This window comes from Triticum dicoccoides, chromosome 2B (genome assembly GCF_002162155.2).
Source record: "Triticum dicoccoides isolate Atlit2015 ecotype Zavitan chromosome 2B, WEW_v2.0, whole genome shotgun sequence".
Lineage (NCBI taxonomy): Eukaryota > Viridiplantae > Streptophyta > Magnoliopsida > Poales > Poaceae > Triticum > Triticum dicoccoides.
In genome coordinates, this window is record NC_041383.1 from 461,141,373 (window position 1) to 461,167,164 (window position 25,792).

At 45.7% G+C, this 25,792-nt stretch overlaps 2 protein-coding genes across 3 annotated transcripts; both read left to right on the forward strand.

Moving 5' to 3' along the window:
* The first annotated feature begins 15,947 nt into the window (after positions 1–15,947).
* Positions 15,948–18,487, forward strand: LOC119364212 (ferredoxin-1-like). The gene is made up of 2 exons (XM_037629639.1): positions 15,948–16,095; positions 17,886–18,487. Exon 2 carries the CDS (start codon positions 17,905–17,907, stop codon positions 18,355–18,357), a length of 453 nt encoding a protein of 150 aa, XP_037485536.1. The 5' UTR covers positions 15,948–16,095; positions 17,886–17,904; the 3' UTR covers positions 18,358–18,487.
* Positions 18,488–20,128: 1,641 nt separating this feature from the next.
* LOC119364214 (glucan endo-1,3-beta-glucosidase 14-like) lies at positions 20,129–23,726 on the forward strand. Of its 2 annotated transcripts, none has more exons than XM_037629640.1 (4): positions 20,129–20,358; positions 21,869–22,902; positions 23,097–23,278; positions 23,391–23,726. In XM_037629640.1, exons 1-3 carry the CDS (start codon positions 20,274–20,276, stop codon positions 23,151–23,153), a joined length of 1,176 nt encoding a protein of 391 aa, XP_037485537.1. In that variant the 5' UTR covers positions 20,129–20,273; the 3' UTR covers positions 23,154–23,278; positions 23,391–23,726. The 2 variants fall into 2 exon arrangements, with proteins under 2 accessions (XP_037485537.1, XP_037485538.1); XM_037629641.1 differs by having other exon boundaries at positions 20,130–20,358; positions 21,872–22,902.
* Positions 23,727–25,792: the final 2,066 nt, after the last annotated feature.

Below are 25,792 nucleotides of genomic sequence, written 5' to 3' on the forward strand. Positions count from 1 at the left end.
TTCATTTGGGAGGTCTCATCTGGAGTCCGTTTAGGGCTCCGGAGAGGGGGATTCGTAGCCATCATCATCACCAACCTTCCTCCATCACCAATACCATGATGCCCGCCGCCGTGCATGAGTAATTCCATCGTAGGCTTGCTGGACGTGATGGGTTGGATGAGATTTATTATGTAATCGAGTTAGTTTTGTTAGGGTTTGATCCCTAGTATCCATTATGTTCTGAGATTGATGTTGCTATTACTTTGCTATGCTAAATGCTTGTCACTAGACCCCGAGTGCCATGATTTCAGATCTGAACCTATTATGTTTTCATGAATATATTTGTGTTCTTGATCTGATCTTTCAAGTTGTAGACACCTATTACGAGTTATGATCCGCATACCCCAAGGTGACAATAATTGGGATTCTTTCCGGTGATTATCGTAGTTTGAGGAGTTCATGTATTCACTAAGTGCTAATGTTTTGTTCCGGTTCTCTATTAAAAGGAGGCCTTAATATCCCTTAGTTTCCATTAGGACCCCGCTGCCATGGGAGGATGGGACAAAAGATGCCATGCAAGTTCTTTTCCATCAGCACGTATGACTATATTCAGAATACATGCCTACATTATATTGATGAATTGGAGCTAGTTCCGTGTCACCCTAGGTTATAACTATTGCATGATGAATGCCATCCGACACAATTATCTATCATTGATCCATTGCCTACGAGCTTTTCACATATTGATCTTTGCTATGTTACTTTGCCGTTGCCACTATTACAATTGCTACAAAGCTATTACTGTTACTTTTGCCATCATCATCGTTACTTCCATACTACTTTGCTACTAAATATTTTGCTGCAGATATTAAGTCTTTCAGGTGCGGTTGAATTGACAACTCAGCTGCTAATACTTGAGAATATTCTTTGGCTCCCCTTGTGTTGAAGCAATAAATTTGGGTTGGATACTCTACCCTCGAAAACTGTTGCGATTCCCTATACTTGTGGACCCCACTACCACGGGAGGGTAAGACAAATGATGGCATGCAAGTTCTTTTCCATAAACACGTATGACTATATACGGAATACATGCCTACATTATATTGATGAATTGGAGATAGTTCTGTGTCTCCCTAGGTTATAACTATTGCATGATGAATGACATCCGACATAATTATGCATCACTGATCCAATGCCTACCAGCTTTCACATATATATTGATCTTTGTTAAGTTACCTTTGTCGTGTTGCTGTTACAATCACTACAAACTTGCTATTGTTATTGTTACCACTGTTACCGTTACTTCCATACTACTTTGCTACTAAAAACATTGCTCCCTATATTAAGTCTTTCAGGTGTGGTCGAATTGACAACTCAACTGCTAATACTCGTGAATATTATTTGGCTCCCCTTGTGTCGAATCAATAAATTTGGGTTGAATACTCTACACTCGAAAACTGTTGCGATCCCCTATACTTGTGGGTTATCAAGACCTTTTTCTGGCGCTGTTGCCAGGGACCATAGATCTACTCTTTGAGTCACTTGGGATTTATATCTGTTGATCACTATGACGAATCTGAAAGATAACAAAACCAAGATATATCCCTCTACTACGAGGGGAGGTAAGGAACTGCCATCTAGCTCTGCACTTGATTCACCTTCTGTTTTGAGTAAGCTAGCGACACCTACACCTACTATTAATTCTGATATGTCGCATGTTATTGATGATGCCACTTCTGCTATGCATGATGCTTATGATGATACTACTTCTTTGTTTGATAATACTATGCCACTAGGTGAATTTCTTGATGAACAACTTGCTAGGGTTAGTGAGAATGAAATTACTGAAACTGATGATATTATCAAAACTAAAGATTATGATTCTCCTCCTAGATATGAATTGCCTAAGGTACCTAAGGGTTATATTATGGATGAAGAAACTGCTAAAGACTTTTTTGCTTGCAATATAGAGATGATCAAACTGTTAGCTAAGCTGAAAGCAAATCTCTGAATGCTAGAATGCAATATGATCCTAAGTTTGCTGCTTCACCTATCTTTGTTACAGATAAGGATTATGAATTCTCTATCGATCCTGAGTTAATTACTTTGGTTGAATCCGATCCTTTCCATGGTTATGAATCTGAAACTGTTGTGGCACATCTTACTAAATTGAATGATATAGCCACCCTATTTGCTCATGAGGAAAAAATCCGCTATTACTATATTCTTAAGTTGTTTACTTTCTCATTAAAGGGTTTAATTCTCTTGCTCCTGGTTGTGTGCGTAGTCCACATGATACTATTTATTACTTCTTTGAAAAATATTTTCCTGCTCATAAGAAACAAGCTGCTTTACAGGAAATATTTAGCTTCGTGCAAACTGAAGAAGAGAGTCTCCCACAAGCTTGGGGGGAGGCTTCTCCAATTACTTACTGATTTGCCTGATCATCCTCGCAAGAAAAATGAAATACTTGATTTCTTTTATAATGGACAACCCGATGCTTCTGGGGACCACCTAGATAGTTGTGTTGGTTGTGTTTTCAGGGAACAAACTATTGAGAGCAAGTTGAAAAACTATTGAATAATATATTGAGTAATGATAATGATTGGACCCTTTCTGAGACACCTCCTAAGCCAACCCCGAAGAAAACAGGTAGTCTATTTCTCAGTCCTGAAGATATGCAAGAGGCAAAGAAATCTATGAAAGAAAAAGGTACTAAAGCTGAAGATGTTAAGAATTTACCACCTACTGAAGAAATACATGGTCTTAATATTCCGACATAGGTAGTAGAGGTAAATTCTCTCTATAGATTTGATGAAGGTGATATTCCTTATAAAAAGTCTGCTAGTCAATGCTTGGGTGAATTGTTAACTTTATTGTTAAACAAGAAAACTTCAATGCTTATGTTAGTAGACAATTGAAATGTAATGCTTATATGCTTGAATGCTTGGGTGATTATATGTGTAGAACTGTTAATGATCTTAAGCTTATTAGTAAACATGCTTCTATGGTAAAAACTCAAGTAGAACAAGTGCTTAAGGCACAAGATGATTTGCTCAATGAGATGAATAGTAAGAACAATGATCATGTTGTTAGACTTATGACTAGAGGTGGTAAAATGACTCAGGAACCTTTGTATCCTGAGGGCCATCCTAAGAGAATTGAGAAAGATTCTCAGAGAGTTAATACTGATGCACTCAGTCCTCCTCGTAATAAAAAGAAAAGGAAAACTGATAAGACTCTGCATGCTTCTAGTGAACCTATTATAGACACGCCTGAGAATCCAAATGATATTTCTATTTCTGATGTTGAAACACCATCAGGTGATGAGCATGATGTTGAGAAACGTAGCATGCTATTTCAAAAAAATTCCTACGCTCATGCAAGATCTATCTAGGAGATGCATAGCAACGAGAGGCGGAAAGTGTGTCCACGTACCCTCTTAGACCAAAAGCGGAAGCATTTGCTTAACACGGTTGATATAGTCGGACGTCTTCTTGTTTCGATCGATTGAGTACCGAACGTACGACACCTTCGAGTTCTGCACATGTTCAGCGTGATGACGTCCCTCGAGCACTTGATACAGCAGAGGGTCGAAGGAGTAGATGAGTTCTGTCAGCACGACGGCGTGGTGACGGTGATGGTGATGTGATCCGCGCAGGGCTTCGCCTAAGCACCACGAGAATATGACCGGAGGCTTAAACTGTGGAGGGGGCGCCGCACACGGTTTGGAGCAATTGGTGTGTCTTCTAGGGGCGCCCCCTGGAGGGAGGGAGAGGAGGCCATCCCTAGGCGCGCCCCAAGTGGGAGGAGTCCCACTTGAGCTCCTAGTAGGATTCGGCCCACCCTTCCTTTTACCAGAGGGGGAAAGGGGGAAGGAGAGGGAGTAGGAGAAGGACAGGGGGGTGTTGCCCCCACCCCTAGTCCAATTCGGCCTCCTTCCCTATGGGGGGCACGCCACCCCTTTGTGGGCTGGTGTGCCTCCCTCCTATGGCCCATATGGCCCATATTTTTCCCCGAGGGGTTCCGGTAACCCCTCCAGTACTCTGGTATGTACTCGATACATTTCGGAACACTTACAGTGTACGAATACCACCTTCCAATATATCATTCTTACCTCTCAACCATTTCGAGACTCCTCGTCATGTCTATGATTTCATCCAGGACTTCGAACAACTTTTGGTCAGCAAAACACATAACTCATATAATACATATCATCATCGAACGTTAAGCGTGCACCCTACGGGTTCGAGAACTATGTAGACATGACTGAGACACGTCTCTAGTCAATAACCAATAGCGGAACCTAGATGCTCATATTGGTTCCCACATATTCTATGAAGATCTTTATCGGTCGAACCGCTATGTCAACATACGTTATTCACTTTGTCATCGGTATGTTACTTGCCCGAGATTCGATCGTCGGTATCTTCATACCTAGTTCAATCTCGTTACTGGCAAGTCTCTTTACTCGTTCCGTAATGCATCATCCCGCAACTAACTCGTTAGTCACATTGCTTGCAAGGCTTCATATGATGTGCATTACCGAGAGGGCCCAGCGATACCTCTACGATACTTAGAGTGACAAATCCTAATCTAAATCTATGCCAACCCAACAAACACCTTTGGAGATACCTGTAGAGCATCTTTATAATCACCCAGTTATGTTGTGACGTTTGATAGCACACAAGGGATTCCTCCGGTGTTCGGAAGTTGCATAATCTCATAGTCGGAGGAATATATATATGACATGAAGAAAGCAGTAGCAGTAAAACTGAACGATCATTATGCTAAGCTAACAGATGGGTCTTGTCCATCACACCATTCTCCTAATGATGTGATCCCATTCATCAAATGACAACACATGTCCATGGCTAGGAAACTTAACCATCTTTGATCAACGAGCTAGTCAAGTAGAGGCATACTAGGGACACGATGTTTTGTCTATGAATTCACACATATCAAGTTTCCGGTTAATACAATTTTAGCATGAATAATAAACATTTATCATGAATAAGGAAATATAAAATAACAACTTTATTATTGCCTCTAGGGCATATTTCCTTCTTGTTTATGACTGATGTTGCTCTCTAGTTGGTCGCTCATCAATCTCTTGCTAATCTTCACTTGTACTAAGCGGGAATACTGCTTGTGCATCCACTTCCATAAACCCAAAGTTGTTCCATATTAGTCCACCATACCTACCTATATGTGGTATTTACCTGCCGTCCCAAGTAAATTTGCATGTGCCAAACTCTAAACCTTCAAATAATAATCTGTTTTGTATGCCCGAATCGCTCATGTACTGACTGGGGCTATCAGTATCTTCCATGCTAGGTGGGTTATTCTCACGATAAGTGTTTATTCAGTTGTCATTCACGAGAAAGTGGCTAGTAATCGGGATGCCCAATTCCATGCTCAAATCAAATCAAAATTTATTATCAAAAAAACTCCCCCAGGACTGTTGTTGGTTTGGACGGTACCTGTTGTTTCAGACCAACCGTGGAGTGTGCTTGTTGGTGGAGGGGGAGTTAAAAATTTACCATTCTGTTTGGGAACCGCCTATAATGTATCTAGTATGGAAGATACCGAGATCTCTTGGTTGTTATGTTGACAATGAAAGCATACTGCTCAAAATTATATTCATCTCTGTTTTAAAAGCTCGGGCTCTGGCACTCAAATCCCTGCTTCCTCTACGAAGGGCCTATCTATTTACTTTTGTTGTTGAGTCATCGTCCTCTTATATAAAGCAATAGTTAGAGAGCAGCACTGTCATTTGTATGCATTGTTATTAATTGACATTGAGTATGACCATCGCTGGATCTCTTTTACCATGAATTACAATGTCTAGTCAGTCCTTGACCTTCAGGGGTGCGCTGCATTTATGTTTTGCGGTCTCAGAAAGGGCTAGCGAGATACCATTTTGTTATATCATATCATGATTGTTTTGAAAATAAATGTTGTCATCCGAGATTTATTATTATTGCTCGCTAGTTGATTATGCTATTGATATGAGTAAATTTGAGACCTAAATGTTATTGTGAATATGGTTAGTTTATAATCTTTGCTGAAACCTGAATGCTGCTATACAAATTTGCAACAACAAGATCAAATAGAGTTTGTCAAAGTTTTTCTTTATCACTTTCAGTTTATCAACTGAATTTCTTGAGGACAAGCAATGGGTTAAGCTTGGGGGAGTTGATACATCTCCATCGTATCTACTTTTCCAAACTCTTTTGCCCTTGTTTTGAACTCTAATTTGCATGATTTGAATGGAACTAACCCGGACTGACGCTGTTTTCAGCAGAATTGCCATGGTGTTATTTTTGTGCAGAAATAAAAGTTCTCAGATTGACCTGAAAATTTATGGATAATATGTTTGGAATATATATAAAATACTGGCAAAAGAATCAACCAGAGGGGCCCACCAGGAGACCACAAGGGTGAGGGGCGCCCCCTAGCTTGTGGGTCCCCTGGACCTCCTCCAACCCTAACTCTAACTTTATATATTCACATCCGCAGAGAAAAATCAGAGAGAAGGATTCATCATGTTTTACGATACGGAGCCGTCGCCGCCTCGTGTTCTTCATCGGGAGGGCTGATCTGGAGTCTGTTTAGGGCTCCGGAGAGGGGGATTCATAGCCATCATCATCACCAACCTTCCTACATCACCAATTTCATGATGCTTACTGTCGTGCGTGAGTAATAACATCGTAGGCTTGCTGGACCATGATGGGTTGGGTGAGATTTATTATGTAATCGAGTTAGTTTTGTTAGGGTTTGATCCCTAGTATCCACTATGTTCTGAGATTGATGTTGCTATGACTTTGCTATGCTTAATGCTTGTCACTAGGGCCCGAGCGCCATGATTTCAGATCTGAACCTATTATGTTTTCATGAATATATTTGTGTTCTTGATCCGATCTTGCAAGTTGTAGACACCTATTACGAGTTATGATCCGCATACCCCAAGGTGACAATAATTGGGATTCTTTCCGGTGATTACCGTAGTTTGAGGAGTTCATGTATTCACTAAGTGCTAATGCTTTATTCCGGTTCTCTATTAAAGGGAGGCCTTAATATCCCTTAGTTTCCATTAGGACCCCGCTGCCACGGGAGGGTAGGAGAAAAGATGTCATGCAAGTTCTTTTCCATAAGCATGCATGACTATATTCACAGAACCTTAGGTTTTAACTGTTGCATGATGAATGCCATCCGACACAATTATCCATCATTGATCCATTGCCTACGAGCTTTTCACATATTGATCTTTGCGATGTTACTTTGTCGTTGCCACTGTTATAATTGCTACAAAACTGTTACTGTTACTTTTGCCATCATCATTGTTACTTCCATAATACTTTGCTACTAAATACTTTGCTGCAGATATTAAGTCCAAGTTCTTTCCCTAGAATGTGGGGATTCTCCCAGAATTCGACCCCTACCCAGCTTCTCCCAGAATCTTTGAGCCCCATTTTTTTACAATTCTATCTAATTATACCCTAACTAGATAGGATTATAAAATAAATGGGCCCAAAGATTCTGGGAGAAACTAAGTAGGGGTCAGAATCTGGGAGAATCCCTAGATTTTGGCAAAAGAACTGGGCCTAAGTCTTTCAGGTGCGGCTGAATTGACAACTCAGCTATTAATACTTGAGAATATTCTTTGGCTTCCGTTGTGTCGAATCAATAAATTTGGGTTGAATACTCTACCCTCGAAAATTGCTGCGATCCCCTATACTTGTGGGTTATCAGACACCAGAAAAAATTAGAAAGCAAGAAGAGGCGACGAATGCCGTTTTGTCCACAACGGTGACACGTTTCACTAATGGAACCATGAGGCTTCTTGTGAGAAGATCTGGTTTGTGAGAAGCTCATACCATAACCTGCCCCAAACGGGACAATATTTTTTACCCCAGCATGTCGATGCCATTCCATGATAGCATGCCAAGGTTCATGAATGTCAGACGGGTTTTGGATTTACTAGAATTACAAAAGCAAGTACCTCAACGTTTGCCGGAGAGCCATAGTGTCGTGGTGTTCGAAATTCATCCCCATTTCTTGCATGTGACATAAGAATAAACCTATGTACACATATATGATTTTACAACCCATTTTGGTGCATCGGAGCATGTTTATGTAGTTTAATTTTGAATTGTGCACCTGAAATGGCTAGAAAACCAAGTTAATGTATAAAAATGTCCAAACGAACCTTGAATAATTCCATTTTTTTACGACACACCTATAGTTGCATGTTCACTGCAGAAAAATTCTAGCAATTCAAACACCCTTCATTGTCGTTGTCCCATTATGTAATTCAAATCAAGATGAAAAATCAAGTAGATCGCACACAATTTATTATCACCAACCATGTGAGATGCAGTACAAAATATCTTGGAGCATCGTCGGAGTATAGTACACCTATGGCTTACGCGCGAAGGTGCGTCGGCTACAGTCCACAGCCAGCGTGTCAAGCACACTAGCTCGCACCCCAAATATCATTTCACTGTTCAATCATCGCTGGTGAAAGATGGGGACGTGGACCCGCGTCATGAGGGCAACTTCGGCGGCCTGCCGCCATGTGCATGCTAACAAGGTGCATGAGCACGACCGCAATCTGTGACCGGGCGGCCAAGGCAGCCCAAACGGCCGTTGTTGCTTCTCAGGTGGCGGCAGCAACATCTGCCTCGGGGATAGCAACTGGCGAGAGCGGCACAACAGTTGTCAGTTCTATAGAGGAGGCCTTAGCTAGCCCTGATGGAGGCCACCCACAACCATGTCGAGGCCGTCCACGCCCAGCTCATGGTGGTCACCGCACGAATCGAACGAAGCTTCTCCGACAACATTCGACAACCCACGGCCGAAGAGTAGGTAAACGTCGAGAGCGTTCGAGCAGCCGTCCGTTCCTCCGTCCAGTTGTCGGGGCCGTCCACGCCCACCTCGTGGCGGCCTTTTCCAAAGAGATGGCGGACGCGGATGGCGAGATGCTTGCCGAGTATGTTGCAATGGATGCCACGGAGCCCCTTCCCCAGGAGACCATCGGGCGCGAGCTGGACATGTAAGAGGCGACGAAGATCTACGAGCACCAGCCATAGTAGTACTCTTTTTTTTGTTTAATTAAGAGCGCTGGTCTTTAATTTGTTAGAGTAATGTTTAGGTCAGCTAGCTTTGTTTAATTGCTAAACTTGCTCGATTAAGAAGTGTGGGTGTGCTGTAGTCTCCTTTGTGTACCCAAATTATGCAATGACATGGATGACCACTGTAACGAGGGAAATTCAAACCAAAATTAGCATGTTCAAACTCATCACACACGGGTTAAGCTATATGAATCGTTTGTGATGTTCACATATCGTACACTGTGCTGAATAAGGGACCGTGTCTGATGACACTTTGCGCGCTAGTTTTTTCGCTGCACCGATTCAAAATTTTCGGCTTCCACGGAAATATCTACCTCCCCCCCCCTTACCAAAAGCCACATTTCCCCTGTTTCCGCCTTCCTTTCCAAGTTGAAACCTTCACTCCTTGTTTGCAGCGCAACCACCTCGTCGGCAAGCCTCCTTCACGCTGCTCGGCCTCATCTATCCAGGCAGGTAATCCACACCCGACCCCCATCCTCCTCCTCCTTCCACATCCCACATGCCCCGACCGCTAGTGCGACACCTTCCACCCAAATCACCAACCCCTCCCCCAAATAAGTGCCCCCCTAAGCCATGGTGTGCGCAATATAGCCAGGAGCTCAAGGAGCATTTGGTAGCGGAGAAGCAAATCGCAGCCGCATGCGCGGATGAGGTCGCTATGGCTGCCATTCATGTCGACCCCCAGATCTTGGAGGAGCACCTCGCCATTGAGGCCACCATCGACGCCTCGCGCACCGACGCCGCGACGCGGTTGTCTGCTTTAAACGACATTTCGTGGTGTTTTCTTGAGGCCACCCTCGGTGCCTTCGATAAAGACTACGAGGTGTTTTCTCAGCGTGCCCATGCTTACCTCAACTCGAGAGCCAGCAGGTTGGTGCCCAGAGCGGCTCATGCAACTCACCATGACGACGAGGGCACCCACGATGTGGAGGCCTCGCCATCTTCCATGTCCAAGGAGCCAATCATCATTGATATCTCCGACAATGAAGAGTAGCTTGTCTTATTAGCTCACTATAAGGACCTATGTGTTAGTTTGCTAGCTACGCTGGTTAAGCATGCTTGGTTTACCCATTGCATGTGCTGTACCTACCTTTACTTAACAAATTCTAGTGAATTGTGCTATCTACTTTTACCATGCAATCTATTGCCCTAGTGTATATGTTTTATATGTCATGCAATGTGGTGCTCACTTATTAACTGTTTGCTTAATTAGTTGTCATCTTCCATTAACTATTTGGTTCAATTCTACACATGTGATGTTCAATTATTCGGGCTGAAATTTTGTATTGTCTTCCATGTGAGAAATAATCCAATTTAGCTTTACAAAATACATGAGAAACAAATACAATTGCTATATTTCCAAGTTGTCAAGCATGCTCGGTTTGGTTAACTGTCTGATCTTCTAGTATGTTATACATTGTGCAATGTGGTGCCCAGTTAACGTTTGGTTCATTTGTTGTGGTGTTTAGTTAACTATTTAGTTCAATTCTGCAATGCGATGTTCAATTGTTATGGGTGCATTATGTTATTATATAGCATGTGAGAAATAAATCAAATTTGGCTATACTAAATACATGTGAAACAAATACAATTGCTATATTTCCAAGTTGTTAAGCATGCTTGGTTTGGTTAACTGTCTGATCTTCTATCAGGAGTATGTTATATTGTGCAATGTGGTGCTTAGTTAATGTTTGGTTCATTTGTTGTGGTGTTTAGTTAACTACTTGGTTCAGTTCTGCAATGCGATGTCCAATTATCGTGGGTAGAATTTTGTAGTGTTGTGCATGTGAGGAATAAATCGAATTTGGTTGCACTTAATACATGAGAAACATATACAACTGCTATATTTCCTAGTTCTTAATCATGCTTGGTTTGGATAAATGGGTTTTCCATGTGGCTTGAATTAATCTGATGAATCTGCAATGTACTTATTTTTCGTTAACATATTTTACTGATAGCATGCAAACCTTCACTTAACCTGATCACTAACTACCTTATATATGTTGCAGGGAAAAAATGGGAAGCACTGAGGTTTACAATCGAGGTTTGCACATGCATGGTCCTTTGTCTAATATCACATTATTGTGAAATTGCAGGAACCATTCTAATATTTAGGTTTTTAACAATTTGGTCTTGCACATGTAGGTCCTGCTGTCAGAGATTTTGTTTAACCCTTTTTGCATATGGGGAAATGAGTTGTCCATGAATATCAGTCAAGTCAAAAAACTCATAAAGATTGTTAGGATAAAGAAATTAGCGACAAAAAACAACATGATCTTTGTCTGCACAATGCAGAAGACATCAGTTCACTACATGATGGTACTAACTGTTATACCTTGCCTTTTTTCTATTCCTTTGCCCCATTTCCAATATAGAGAAGATATTTATTCACGTCCTTGTTTTTAGACCTTTCCAAAGTAGTTCACCAATGATTACCTCTCAAACCACTTGTATGGTTAGGAGGCAAGGAAGGTATTCATACAACACCCACGGTTCAATGTTGAAGTGTTCCTGAAGAGGATGAAGGATGGACTGTCAAGCATCCACATGCACTGGCCTAAAGTCGGAAAGTCCTTCAACATCAAAGAAGGCTCAATATTCGCCTTCCGCTTTAGCAGTTTTCCAGATGAGATTCATCTATCTATGTGCCGTCTATGATGCTAATTTCAAAAGGTTATAGATGTTACATGTGAAACTTGGTGCTGCTGCAGTTGTGTAATGGGGTAGCTGAGTGCTGAAGCTATATGATGTTGTACTCTGATTTATTTCAATTATGAAATTCTACTTCCTTAATGTGGAAATGAAATATATTCTGTGCTTAATATTAAATGTCAATTAGATTAATAAATGGATTATTAATAATAGGACAATTACCCTGCTAATGGCCAATTAGCCTGCTAATTAAAATTTTTTATTGCAAAAGGTTATTGAGAAAATATCGTGGGCGGTGACCTCAGGCAACACACACAGTTTCTAGAAATAAACTGTATTGGATCAATGAACAATCACACACGACATCCTCTTAAAAATTGCTTGCGTTAGGCCACCCTAAGCAAACGTTTACCACATAAAGAGTGTGTGTGATGGACAGCTTTGCCACACAGTTTCTTCAACGCACCGTGTGTGATGCATTCAATAACGCAAACGATAAAATTGTTAATATCGTGTGCAATAGCAACACTATCACAAACAATTTGATGGGGAAAATTGTGTGTGATGTACCTGCGAACGGAAATATTTTCCTTGGAGTGACTGTATGGGATGTATATAGGAATAGAAACGTACTTCTTGGATTAACTATGTGGGATGTACATATTAACGGAAACGTGTTCCTTGGAATGACTACGTGGAATGTACATACAAACGGAAACGTTTAGCATGGACTGACTATGTGGGATGTACTTACGACCGGAAACGATTTGGCCTATATAATTGTATTTTTAGCACAACTGTACGTATAACCGTATTTGATCGCTCGCCCGTCGTACACGACCCCATTTTGCCGAGCATGTGTGCCAGGAGGGCCTATCCCCGATGTTTTCTGGGTTGTGTGGGAAGGACCCCCTATCGCAGTCACTCACTTGGCGACCTTTCGAAACGCCGTCGTGGAAAGGGGTTAAAAACCGTTTGTATATCACCTTGTTGTACCAGTGACATATCAAGTTGACATGATTACTTGCAACAAGATTTCTCCCATGACCTCAAGAACAAAAGTAACTACTCACAAATGATAATCATGTTCAAGATCATAGGGGTATTAAATAGCATAATGGATCTGAACATATAATCTTTCAGCAAATAAACCATATAGTAATCAACTACAATATGTAATCAACACTACTAGTCACCCACAAGCACCAATCTAAGGTTCCGGTGCAAACATTGAACACAAGAGATGAATAAGGGTTTGGGAGGAGATGGTGTTGTTGAAGATGTTGATGAAGATTGCCCTCCCCAAGATGGGAGAGTTATTGTTGGTGATGATGATGATGATTTCCCCCTTTGGGAGGGAAGTTCCCCCAGCAGAATCGCTCTGCCGAAGGGCAAAAGTGCTCCTGCCCAAGTTCCGCCTCGAGACGGCAGCGTTTCATCCAGAAAGTCCTCTCTTTATTTTTTTTCTAGGTCAAAATGACATATACCAGAAGAGGGGCACCGAAGGTGGGCCGAGGAGGGCACAACCCACCAAGGCGCGCCTGGGCTCCCTGGCGCGCCCAGGTGAGTTGTGCCCATCTGGTGGGCCCCTCTGGTGGTTATTTGCTCCAATATTCCTCATATATTCCAAAACAATTCTCCGTAAATTTTCAACTCATTTGGAGATGTGCAGAATAGGTAACTCTGACGTAGCTTTTCCAGGTCCAGAATTCCAGCTGCCGGTATTCTCCCTCTTTGTGTAGACCTTGCATATTATGAGGGAAAAGGAATTAGAATTACTCCAAAAGGCATTATTATGCATAAAAGCATAGTAAATAACAGTAGGTAAACATGATGCAAAATGGACGTATCAAGGGAGCGAGCAGAGAATTGTTTGTTGGCCCCGAGCCGCCAGGAGGCATGGTCCAGTTCAGGGCTTGGGTTGTGAAGAGCAACACACTCCGACAGGCTTTCCCACTTGTCTCATTCAGGATGGCAGAAAGCGCGACAAATAGCGAGGCGCCCAAGATCATTTTGGGCAGCCTCAACCAAAATGTGGGGAACTCACATATGATGAAAATAGATGGGAACAGAGTAGCAAACGGACTATCACCTTCCCACCGGTCAAACCAGAAGAGGGTGGATGAGCCTGATCCCACATAAATCGAGTTCCAATGCGTAATACGGGCATGAGTTGGATCACGGATTGCCAGAATTGACAGCCACCCGACCGTTGACAGTCAAGTGCCTAACCCCTCAGTAACTTGGCGTGAATAATAGTGAGCCATAGCACGCCCACATTATTCATTATGCGCCACACTCATTTAGAAAGCAAGGCTACGTCAATCCGTTTGGTCGAGATTATCCCTAGACCGCCTTGATCCTTAGGCTTACACATATTCGCCCATTTCACCATGTGGTATTTCTGCTTGTGGCCCTCGCCAGCCCCAAAAGACTTGGATTGATACATAGCAATCTCCTAATGAAGGCTCTCGTGGTGCACATACAAGCCCATGATAAACATGGGCAGACTCTACACAGATGAATTAATTAAAATTGTCCTTGCCGCCTTGGAAAGCCACCTACCTTGCCAAGGCTTGACTCTAAGGGCCCGTTCGAAACGTCTCCTGGCTCCCGTGCTAGCCAGCTTCTCGTGGGAGCCAGCGCTAGCCAGCTTCCCATGGGAGACAGGAGCATTCGGCAACTTTGGCGCCGAAGCTCCTGTAGCACTACACAGTGGTTTGAAAACAGAGAGGTAGGGGAAGGGGAACAGCGGGACGACCTCACAGTTGAACACGTCAAAGCTTCCTGGCGGCGCCGAACTGGCCGTCTGCTCGTTTCTGCGAGGAACTCCGGCGACACTATGTCGGCGTTCATGTGGATGAGGCGTCAGGCTGATGGTCCTATTCCTGGCGAGGTTGATGTGGCGAAGATGCGAGGGGGAGCGGAGGCATACTGGCGGCAGCGGGGTTGGCGGCTGCCTAGGGTTAGCGTGATAGGAAAGGCGAGCGTCGGTCCCACTGGGCGCGCGTGGTCGCTCGAGTGTGGCGAGACGAGAGGCTTCCAGCGATCGAAACGGTACGCGGCACTTCGGAGGGGCATTGCCATGTAAATATGCATCAACTCGTCCTCCTCGTTTTTTAGGAGTTGGGATTCTGCTGCTCCATAAAAATACACTACGCCAGGACGTGCTCCGTGAAGCTGGCTTCTGAGAGTAGGAGCGTTCGTGGTGTTTTCTACGCGGAGTTTGGTGAAGCTGGCTCGTGGAGACGTTCCGAACGGGCCCTAAATTGGATCTTCGTCACCACCGGACAATAGGAAGATGTGGGGAAGGACCCTAGCCGACAATTAAGTTGGACGCCAAAAATCCTCATAGTACCCTAACACCATAACCTCACTCTTATTGAAATGTGTAGCACTCTTGAAAGCAGAGTAGAAGCAATTTAACATTAATAATATCAATCTCTGTGCCCTCAACTAACAAGATAGTGTTGTCGGCGTATTGGAGGAAAGATACGCCTCCGGAAACTAGGTGAGGTACTACGCCCCGGATATATACACCCAGAAGCCGGAGGTGCTTATCCCGAGGAAATGAATACAGTCTTTGCGGTTTTTTGCCTTAGACTAGCCACAGTGGGAGTAACTTCAGCAGTAACATCAAGTTACACTCAACAAATTTGCTTATGTGGCAATGAGTTAATGAGGAGAGAGGTAGTTATAGTAACTTAGCTAGTTACTGTAACATCACATGCCCCAATGCAATATTATGAGTCTATAACCTAATGAATGAAGCTTTGCATGTTACCACACTTATGTTACTACCCACTATGAAGGTAGTAACAAAGTCTAGGGATATGTGTATGTTACTAGTGTTACTCACCATTGTGGATGGTCTTACAAGAAAATGAACCGACAGCCCCTTGCTCCGTGGGCCTAATGTGTTTCTGCCTAGATGCAGCTAGACGCGGCCGTTCCAACGGGCCTGTTTCAGCTCCCCTTGACCACCCAGCTATCACCCGCACACACAGGCCACAGCATAGATAGTTGGTCACTATAGGCCGCTTCCACCGTCTGTCGCCGTCGCGTCCGTCCAGCACGAGCGCTACCGTCGGATCCGTGCTCCCGTCCGCGCACAATGCCGAATGGCGCGTGGACGTGGGATCGGACGAAGGGTCCCAGTTAAAACCAAACTCTGCTGACGCGTCTCTTCTCTTCCCCCCGCCCCCATCCGTATCCCAGCGCCCCGTGACCGTTCCATTTCCACGCTCCTCCTCTTCTCCCCATTCGCCTTCGGTCGGCTCAGCCTTGCTCCGGATTGCAGCGCGGCGGCACACTTCCTTCCTACCAGGTCAGTCTCCTCTGCTCTTCTCATCCCATCTTCCAAGTTCCAAATCCCGCGTCAGACAAGTGGTGCCCAAATGCAACGGTAAACCACCACTGTTCAATGTTCATCACTTGGCTGGTTTCGCCTGTGTAGACTCTAGTGCGATGCGAATGTGCAATGCAGGGAAACCCCCCGTCTGCACCTCGTATTGCCTGCTTCGCCACTCATGCTCTGCTCCCTCCCTCTCACTATGAGTTGCGCTGATTACTTGAGTTTTCTGTAGGCTGGACAAATCTGATAGTGCTATACTGAGTTCTGACCATACCTGTCGAATTATATGGGTCCAAGTCCAACTGTCCAACCCCAAATCTAATAAGCAGTAGTGGTATCAGTTAACATTACTTTCTGTTTTGACATCAGCAGCATATAAATTATGGCTTGGTTTCAGGGCCCAAACCACAACCTTATCTGCAAATATGTAAAGTAGAGTATTGGGCTTAACATGCGCAACATGCTGTCAAAGATGCCGCGCTTACTCTTATCGGCATTACTTATGTTGTAAGGGTTTCAGCTTACTCTGGAAGAGCTTTGTGGTGAAAAGGAAATCTAAAAGGTCTCGCATCACACTATACCATGCGGCGGGTAATTCAAGTGCGGATGACAAAGATCCGCATAGAGTTTCCTACATAAATGGAAAAGCTGATTCACTACGATAGACTTGATATGTGTCATGCACTTTGCAATCTCATCCATATCCCAATCCCAAATACATGTTGTGAAAAACTATTGACTGCAACTGGGTATCTTTTATTCATCAGGCACTTGACTGCAATGACATTGCTTGTACTCTAATGTCCATTGTCAGAGATTAACTTTTTTGATCCATGCTGATCAACTAGCTTCTAATGTCTAAGTTTTATGGCCCATTCGGGACATTCTTCTGCCTTTTTCATGCGAAAGGTGTCGTGTGGAAGAGTCATATTGCTTTTTTAGAAATGGATATGCCAAACTTCCGTGATCAGATGATATCGTTGCTCCTTTGTAACTGCCAAAACATCTTACATTTGTGAACAGACGGGTACCTAGTAAGACGGGTAGGACGTAGTTGTGACACTTTACTTCATTTTAGCACTCGCTTTCAGACCTACTCCCTCCATTGCTTTATATAAGGTGCATTTGTTTTTTGATAAAATTCCACAATGTAAGGTGCATTTCTTCCAATTCTTCAAAAATCCGTTTTTAGCCTCTAGTAAGTATCTTTTCCCCGATTGCGTGTGTCTCTTCTTTTAAAGAGATAAAGGAAAGTACCTCTCTCCTGATTGTGCATATATCTTACTTTCCTAGTTTAAATGATTTACTTGCCACTAATAAATAATTTAGTCAAGGTTAATTTTCTCCCAACTTGTGTATAATTATGTGCCTTGGTCACCGTGCTGAAAATTATACACCTTACATAAAGGAGTGGAGGGAGTATTTTCTAGCCAGAAATACTAATTTGATTGCTTGGTCACATCCTATAGCTCAATCAACACCATACTTTCTAAATAATTCCGCTGCCGTATATAGTAGATAAGTGCTTCTTAAAATGGTCCTGGTAAAGCATAATTTTGGGACAGGTCTAACTGAAGTGTTGAGCTTTGAAGTAGTGTAAAACCAATTTGTTAAGCACACATGTCAAGCCTTAATGCACCCAAAAATGGGAATTTTGGGGCCAAATATTTCTGCTTGAATTTGGTGCCTGTAAACTTGTTCTTTTTTCTGCCTGTTATTATAGCGTCTCCTCTCTTGTTTCTGAACGATGATTACCATTTTAGCATACCCCAAGCACCCGAGATGGCAACTACATTCGCGGCACCAATTCTCTGCAACTTGAGAACGAACCCACGCCTGAACCACAGCACCAGACAACAGCCACGGCACTTGCACCTGAGCTCGGCGAGAATGGCGCCAACGCTGACAGGCTCAAGAGCACGGAGCGACTTCCGCGCGGCGGCCGTGTACAAGGTGAAGCTGATCGGGCCGGAGGGGAAGGAGAGCGTGATCGAGGTGGCGGAGGACAGCTACATCCTGGACGCGGCGGAGGAGGCCGGCGTGGAGCTGCCCTACTCGTGCCGCGCCGGCGCGTGCTCCACCTGCGCCGGCAAGGTCCTGGAGGGCGGCGTGGACCAGTCGGACCAGTCATTCCTCGACGACGCGCAGGTCGGCGCCGGCTACGCGCTCACCTGCGTCGCTTACCCCACCTCCGACCTCGTCATCCAGACGCACAAGGAGTCCGACCTCTACTAGCATGTAGCAGCAGCACTAGTTTCATTCAATCTTTGACACTCTGTCTGATCTGATCTGCCTGCATATGTAGCTGTCGCCTGAATCTTAGCTAAATTTTATTCTCACTTCGTCGCCGTCAACTTTAACCTGAGCAAGTGCATTTTATTTTGTCGTTCTCTCTACGTTCTCATGTGGATATGTGGAATCTGTCGAGCACATCTTGACGTGGACGGCCGTGGGTATTGCTGTGGCGCGTCAATCGGTTTCAGGTTCGCCGCCGTTCTCGCCACGTCCACGAAACAAGAACGGGTGAATCTTCCCCGGACGAGTGTTGTGCCGCGCGCATTGCATTTGTTGTTATCGCAGCAACAACATCCCATTTATCTGGATGCTTTGGCACAGAAAGGTGTGTCACTTGACCTGGGGGTAAAGTATACATACGTAACACACCACCACCGCCACGAAAACATCGATCTCGACAGCGCGAGGAGATGCTTTTTTCAACTCCGAAATTGCTGTGATCTTTGGCGGTATATGTTGGTTGGTGTATACGTACGTTTTTATAAACACGCATGAAAAGACCTTTTGCGGTTTGGTGCGAAGAAAAGAGATGTAATAATAGGGTCGGCACGAAGCGTGCGTGTCCAAAATGGATTCGCGTGTACCTGTACTGGATATCCCATCGGGTTAGGTGCGGCACTGTGGCAGGGAGAGGGCGAGCAAGCGACTGGCCGTCCCTGGTCGTGGTCGTGGGGAGCGCAGTGCGGACAAAAGTTGAGGAAACAAAAGACGATGAACTGGCTCAAGGACGATTTGTAGGGCAAAGATGCCGAATTAAAGGTGCCAAATGGAAGAAAAGGGATCGTCGATCACGATGTTGCTCACATGTAGCGTATCGAATTATTGTTGTCACTACTCACGATTCATAGGATTCAGTCGTGGGTCTGAGCTAATGCGCCAATTCCACAGGCTCGCGCGGTGCCTGGTCCGTCGTGTTACCAAGATTACTGTATGTGGCAAATGTCGCAGGTCGGCGTGGACAAGAAAGGAGGCAGCCCGTGACCGGAATGCGGCGAGTCTGACGGACGCGCGATCGGGCGGCGGGCCCGGTCCACGTGCCGCCGAGTCGGAGCGGCGTCACAGGCGGTGTCGGGCGCACCCAGCCGGATCGCGTCGACGGCCACCGCCCCATCACCGCGCACCAATGCCAGCCTGCCGCCTGCGTGGTCCCGCTCTAGGACGGACCCGTCGACTTAACCTTGCTTCCCGTTTGGGAGAAACCATTCATTCTCGGACGTCCAGTACAAAATGCATATGCGTGTGGCCTTCAACTTGCGTCTCGTTGCCTCGCCTGAAACCTGCGGCGTGATTCGTGCCGCTCGGGCCTATTTTTTTGTCTGAGGAAGCATCTCATCAACCGGCCGGCTCGACGGAGGGAGGATTGGGCCGAGAGAAGCACGGAATCACGAGAGGGGAATGCGGGTACCAACCTGCGGGCGCACACGTCGGATCCCGCCCCGAACATGGAATGGTCGGCGCGGCGGAGATACCAGGTCGACACGCGTCGACGGCGCACATGTATAAGGCAGCAGGGCTGTACCTGCCGCCGGACCGGCCCACGCGCACACTCGTTTCCGTCCCGACCTCGCTCTCCCTCATCGCGCTTTCCTGCATCAGGCAGGCACAAAACCCTCGATCCAGAAGCACACGCAACGCAGCGGGGCCTAACCAACGGCTGTAACTGTCGTCGGTCGTCACCTCACCATTGCCGCCCCTTAAATATCCCGAAACACCACCCCAAGCCCCAAAAACGCAAGCAAAACGCAGCGCAGACACACTCCGTCCACACAAACTCGCGAGCATCGAGAGGTCAAGCATTCCCCAGTGCCTGGCTGGAATCGGAGCTTCAAGCTATCTGCGTCCACACTCGTCCGGCCATGGCCGTGCCGGAGCCGTCAAGAACCGGGTCGCCGCCTCGCGTCTTCCTCCTCGTCTTCGCCATCATTCTCACGGCCACAGCAGGTGAGCGCCGCGCAACTTTGGGACTTATACATCCTCGCGTATTCACGCAGCGGGGGAACGTCGTCGTTGCATATTCGCTTCGCACACTAGCTAGAGAGGGTTTTGCGGGGCACACAGAGAGTTGGATTAGAGACTGTGTACATGATCATTGCATGATGAAGCTCAAAACGGCCTTCCAATTTGTGGTTCACCCGGTAGCTAGAGCGCTAACTCGTTTCGGTTTGGGCTCAAAGCTGCGCTCCTTTATTTTCCTTGTAAATGCTTTGCATGCCATTTGTCTAAACACTCCCCTTGTCTAAACTGATGTTTACCTAGTTCCATTGCCATATGTCAAACTTACACCACATCATTGATCATAGAGCCAAGTGGTCTTTCATTTCTTGTTTCCTCTGTATACAGAGTTTCTGTCTGATATCTGATGCGTTTATTTTACTTTAATTCTTTTCGGAATGCGATCTTTGCTCTCTTTCTTAGTCTCAAAAAGGTTTTTTTCAAGCCCCAAAAAATAAGATTTAATCTTGGCTGCCTGATTTTCCCTCAAGTAACAGCATGACATGACGATCTAGCTATCGATAGTGGTTGTTAGGTGTACTTGCTGAGATTATCTTATCACTTATCACGACGTAGTACGTTTTAAACGAATATCCAGGGAGCTCACATGGTCCCTCAAGGTGCTCCATGGCGTAAGGAAGGCTGCCCACTACGTACCACTTGGGAGCATCTCCCAAATCCCAATACCAAATCCAAGCCATTCCGGCACTATTTTCCCTTTGCTTTCCTTCCCAAATTGACGTGGATCCGATCTGGTGCTGAGCTGCGATGACTTTCCCCGTAAAGTATCTCCCAAAGGGTGGCCAAGTGGCTTGCTGATTACAGTTGTTAGCTAAACCTGGTGTACTTTTAGATCGCTTGTGGCCACTGGATGACTGTTACAAAATGAAATACTCTAAAAAGGTGTTTGACAACGTACGTAGTCTTTATATTGGCTTGATTCTTGGTAGGATGCCCCATTCACATGCTCTTTCACATGTGGACCCCAGCTTTCACTGTATCGTGCAATAAACAAGTACTCCCTCATGTTCTAACTTTTTTTTCTAAATCAGATATATGTAGACACATTTTGATGTGTTTGTTCATTCATTTCAGTGTATGCAGTTTATATTAAAATATCCAAAACCTCTTATAACAGTGAACGGAGGAAATTACTACCGTGTAGGTAGATGCAGCTTAGATTTTTGTTCATTTTATTTTGAACCTTTGAGGACGTATCTCCAGTTGGACAAAATTGATGGATGTTTTGTACTAATATGATCCAAGCGGCCATAATCAAATTAATCACGACCTCCAATTAGTCATGGATATAGTGAACGTTGTCGTCAAGATCTCCAATTAGTCATCTTCCCGTTTTGCCTGTGCGCGGAATGCAGTTTCTGTCTCTGTGAACTTGATGTCGATGCATGCATGCATGCATGCATGCAGATCGTTGTTTTCTGACTTGTGACAATCGCAGCAGATGAGGCGGTGGCAGCCGGAGGCCTATCGATCGGGATCAACTACGGGCAGATCGCGGACAACCTCCCTTCGCCGTCCCGCGTGTCCATGCTCCTCCGGTCGATGCAGGTGAGCAAGGTGAAGCTCTACGACGCCGACCAGAACGTGCTGAGCGCGTTCCTGGACACGGGCGTGGAGTTCGTCATCGGCATCGGGAACGAGAACGTGTCGGCGATGGTGGACCCGGCGGCCGCGCGGGCGTGGGTCCAGCAGCACGTCCGGCCGTACCTCCCGAGCACGCGCATCACCTGCATCACCGTCGGGAACGAGGTGTTCAAGGGCAACGACACCGACCTCAAGGACAGCCTCCTGCCGGCGATGAAGTCCGTGTACCAGGCGCTCGGCGCGCTTGGGCTGCAGGGGCAGGTGAACGTCACCACGGCGCACTCCCTGGACATCATGGGCAGCTCCTACCCTCCGTCCGCCGGCGCGTTCCGGCCGGACGTCGTGCCGTACATCCAGCCGCTCCTCGACTTCCTGTCGGCGGCGAGGTCCCCGTTCCTCATCAACTGCTACCCGTACTTCGCCTACAAGGACGACCCCACCGGCGTGCCGCTGGAGTACGTGCTGTTCCAGCCCAACGCCGGGGTGACCGACCCGACCACGGGGCTCAACTACGACAACATGCTGTACGCCCAGGTGGACTCAGTGTACGCCGCGATCCAGGCGCTGGGCCACGCCGACGTGGACGTGAAGATCTCCGAGACCGGGTGGCCGTCCAGGGGCGACCCCGACGAGGCAGGCGCCACGCCGCAGTACGCCGGGATCTACATCGGGAACCTGCTGCGGAGGATAGAGTCGAAGCAAGGGACGCCGCTGAGGCCGGCGGTGCCCATAGATGTCTACGTCTTCGCGCTCTTCAACGAGAACCTCAAGCCGGGGCCGGCCTCCGAGCGGAACTACGGCCTCTTCTACCCCGACGGCACGCCGGTCTACAATGTCGGCCTGCGCGGCTACCTCCCGCCGATGGATGAATCGGATGCCACGCGGACGGTAAGGCCCTTCGGGCTCCGTCTTCTCAGATTCTGCAAGTTCGTTGCAAACTTTCTGAATGTGGATCATACGTCGTCCGAGAATATCTGGTGCCTTAACTCTTTACGAGACGGCACTGTCGTCTTTGGCATTTCTACTTTGTGTATATGAGACATGAATCTGACGTGCCTGGAAATGGCCTCTGTCTTTTGCAGGCCATTCACTTCTTGGCGCTCATCGCCTTGGCATTTGTCACTCTCGTCTTATCCTGAGAGTATATACTGCTGACCACTGCAGACTGCAGTAAAGCGAGCGAAGATGTTGATCCCGTGCATCGTAGTTAAACCCAAAGCCCGAGCATCTTTTGCTGCTAGGGTTTTCACTGGCAGATCAGAAGGTGAGAAAGATGGCTGAAAAACCTGCTTTTGGGTAACATTTGCTGCTTCTTTTCACCCAACCAACGTGCTATTTCGCTGGAAAAAACTAACCGATGTGCTTTGTTTCTCCAGGATGCTCGTGACCATCAGAAACGCACAGAAAGCTGTACTCTTGTCATTTCGGCAGCATACAGGAGCTGTAGCTGTTAACTCCATATACATACATACATACTGAGAATGAAGTTTAACTAACTGCTTGGGCATGATAGATGGCCAATATTTGTACAAACAACAATTATTTGATAGGATTCCTCTTGATTCATTCTAGAGATATCTTCTCTGCACATAAAGCTGTACAGTATTTGTACATAGGACAAAAATATTCAGGAGAAGGCTGCCAATTTGTCAGGTGTACTGTTCTTCTCGTGATGCTTCTTAAGGGCATCTCCAACGACGACCCTCAAATCAGGCACCATCCATCTGCACACTTGTCCGGACATGGGACCGGACACTGGTTCCGGAGTCAACCATCAAAAGATAGATGCAAACGTCCGATCACATTTGATGCAAATTTAAACAAACTTGACAACTTCCATTCAAATTTAGATATTTTTTTACATAAAACCGAATGATTTTCATCTAAACCGGAGCACATTCATTACATTTTTGACATATTTCAACTAAACTATAGCAGACTAAGCTTTCTAACCTAGTCCAAAAGATCGTCGGTTGCCGCCACGCCCGTTTCCCATGACATGTCTTCCTCATGGTCAGCAACAAGCTCACAGGAAAGTCGTGAGCCCCGCAAGATTAACCTTCACGGGATGGGAAGAGTAGCCTCCGCATCCCCGAAGCGGGCAAGCTAATCGGTCGGCGATGAGCCCACCAAATTTAGCTTCAACGGGAGGGGAAGAGTAGTGGTCCCTGCATCTGCGAAGCGGGCAAGCTCAGAGTTGTGCGGCCCGACAAGACGGTGGAGGGGGCCTTCTTGGCACCCAAGCAGCGGCGGCCTCCCACGCTCTAATCTTCCTCACTATCGGCGGAGGCTGTGGACGTGTCGGCCTCGTTGTCGTGGTAGCAGGGCGCAGCCGACGTGGAGCTGGCAACCTCTCGGTGTCTCGTCAAATTCCTCCACAATCGTGTCGATCTTCGCGAACATAGCTTCTTTCTCTGCCTATAGGACACGGAGCCGCCATCGCTTGGGGCGGGTTTCGCGGGAGGCGCGGTACGATAGGAGCATCGCCTTTTGCTTGTCCATGTATGCCATGATGCCCGTAATGGCAATTTGCTCCTCCGCAAGCTAGTGCTAGGTGACGAGGCGAATGTTGTACCTCTGGTCGGCATGCGCCTGCCGGAATGCGTAATGGAGTCAAATCCAGCAGATCTCGAGTGGGGGTTACGTGTTGATAGTCTTGGCACGATGGTAACAGGAACATATGAGTTTACTGTAACACCATGATTTTTGGCCTTTTTCTTTTTCCAAAGATCTTTTGGATTTTTTAACAAATTGGCTTTGGATTTGCTTTTTGAATGGCTCCATGGACTCAAATCTTGGGAATAGCTTTCCTTTCCTTTCCCAAGTGAAATATGAAGGAAATATGCCCTAGAGGCAATAATAAAGTTATTATTTATTTCCTTATTTCATGATAAATGTTTATTTCATGCTAGAATTGTATTAACCGGAAACATAATACATGTGTGAATACATAGACAAACATAGTGTCACTAGTATGCCTCTACTTGACTAGCTCGTTAATCAAAGATGGTTAAGTTTCCTAACCATAGACATGAGTTGTCATTTGATTAATGGGATCACATCATCAGAAGAATGATGTGATTGACTTGACCCATTCCGTTAGCTTAGCACTTGATCGTTTAGTACGTTGCTATTGCTTTCTTCATGACCTATATATGTTCCTGTAACTATGAGATTATGCAACTCCCGTTTACCGGAGGAACACTTTGGGTGCTACCAAACGTCACAACGTAACTGGGTGATTATAAAGGAGTACTACAGGTGTCTCCAAAGGTACATGTTGGGTTGGCGTATTTCGAGATTAGGTTTTGTCACTCCGATTGTCGGAGAGGTATCTCTGGGCCCTCTCGGTAATGCACATCACTATAAGCCTTGCAAGCAATGTAGCTAATGAGTTAGTTACGGAATGATGCATTACGTAACGAGTAAAGAGACTTGCCGGTAACGAGATTGAACTAGGTATTGGATACTGACGATCGAATCTCGGGCAAGTAACATACCGATGACAAAGGGAACAACGTATGTTGTTATGCGGTTTGACCGATAAAGATCATTGTAGAATATGTAGGAACCAATATGGGCATCCAGGTTCCGCTATTGGTTATTGACCGAGAATAGTTCTAGGTCATGTCTACATAGTTCTCGAACCCGTAGGGTCCGCACGCTTAACGTTACGATGACAGTTTTATTATGAGTTTATAAGTTTTGATGTACCGAAGTTTGTTCGGAGTCCCGGATGTGATCACGGACATGACGAGGAGTCTCGAAATGGTTGAGA